The sequence below is a fragment of the Triticum dicoccoides genome, chromosome 4A (assembly GCF_002162155.2).
Source record: "Triticum dicoccoides isolate Atlit2015 ecotype Zavitan chromosome 4A, WEW_v2.0, whole genome shotgun sequence".
Classification (NCBI taxonomy): Eukaryota; Viridiplantae; Streptophyta; class Magnoliopsida; order Poales; family Poaceae; genus Triticum; species Triticum dicoccoides.
Window position 1 is genome coordinate 750,351,161 of NC_041386.1, and position 1,357 is coordinate 750,352,517.

The following is a 1,357-nucleotide window of genomic DNA, read 5'->3' on the forward strand; positions in this document are numbered from 1 at the left end:
GAGGCACCTACCCAGAATAGGGGATTGATGCCGGGCTGAGAGTGGATGGTGTTCCGTCCCTCTTCCAACCATGGTTGTGTGTGTTGTAATGTGCACGGCCAATGGTACATCGCGACAGGGATGCCGGGGCGGCGGCCACGGATGGCGGTCCGCATGGTTGCTCGTCGGTAGGCATCACTGCGGCGTTGGTGGCTCTCCCTCCCAGGTTGTGTGGGCAACGGGAGGTGTTGCGGCGGGTAGCTCGGATGTGCCCTCTCTTTTGGAGGGGCGACGTCCTGATCCAGATCTGGCGATCTGACATCGTCGCGTTCCTCCTAGCGGCCTTGTGGTAGCACGGGTGAGTTACCGAGCGAAAGCTCCGTGCCTTGGCGCCGACAATGGCGACACCCGTGGGTGCCGCACTCTTCTTGCAGACGTCGTTGTGGTTCTTCTCACTGTGTCAGGGGTCTGGGTGAATACCTTTGTCCGGTGTGGACTTAGCAGCGGCAACGCTTTGCGCTGTTATCCCTCTTGGCGGCGTCGCCGTGGAGCCTATGTGTGCTTGGTCGTAGCGCGCACGTTTTACATGTGCCGGATATCTCAGGTTTGGCTATATAAGAGGGCTGACTCACTATTTTGTATCGTTCGGCTATGTAGTGTTTGGATGTTGCTTTAATTATAAAGCGGGTGGAAAGACTGTTTGGAGAGGGCTTAGTACTACCGTATATAGAGTATGCGTCCGGGTATACCTGCATGCGCATAAGAAGATCCTGTGACTCCCTCTTCTGGAAGCGGCGCTGGGTGAACTCCCGGCGGACTCTATCAACCTCGGCACGCTCCTCCGGCGTGCCGTGGTCGGGGTCGAACTCCCACACTGCCCTGCCAAGGAAGTTGTTCACTGACCGCAACCACGGCCCGCCACCCTCCGACACCTTCAGCCTCCACATCTCCCTCCCTGCCGGTGATGTACGTACGGGGGCGAGTTGAGCTCACAATATGTTCGGTCACTAGATAGCTCAAAATATGGTGGTTGGAGCCGTCAAGCTATTGGGTTTTTATAGGCTCCTGCCAGCCATCTAAGTAATTAAACCAAGTTTAATGAACTTAGTGATGTGATAGCCCCAGAACCTTGTTTAAAACGAGGGAACAAACTTTTCTTAACTGATCGACTGATTGGGTTGTGGTATAGCTCCAACTAAATGAAGTTTCACCCTAAAAAAAAGTCTCACCCCATAATTTTTCCCTGAGCAAGCGCTTGGGTTGCTGTCGTCCTCCGAGAACAGAGGGGCTACTGGCACAGTGTTTATTCCTATATGTGTTCAAATTAGTATTGTGTACTGTTTACTAAATTACTGTTGAACAGCCTGCCCTAGTCGAA

General features: G+C 53.6%; 1 protein-coding gene across 1 annotated transcript in view; it reads right to left on the bottom strand.

Moving 5' to 3' along the window:
* Positions 1–996, bottom strand: part of LOC119288449 (achilleol B synthase-like) — a 21,160-nt gene extending 20,164 nt beyond the window's left edge. Inside the window, exon 1 of the mRNA XM_037568067.1 lies at positions 729–996. Coding sequence (XP_037423964.1) covers positions 729–926 — 198 coding nt within the window. The 5' untranslated portion in view covers positions 927–996. The remainder of the gene's footprint in view (positions 1–728) is intronic.
* Positions 997–1,357: the final 361 nt, after the last annotated feature.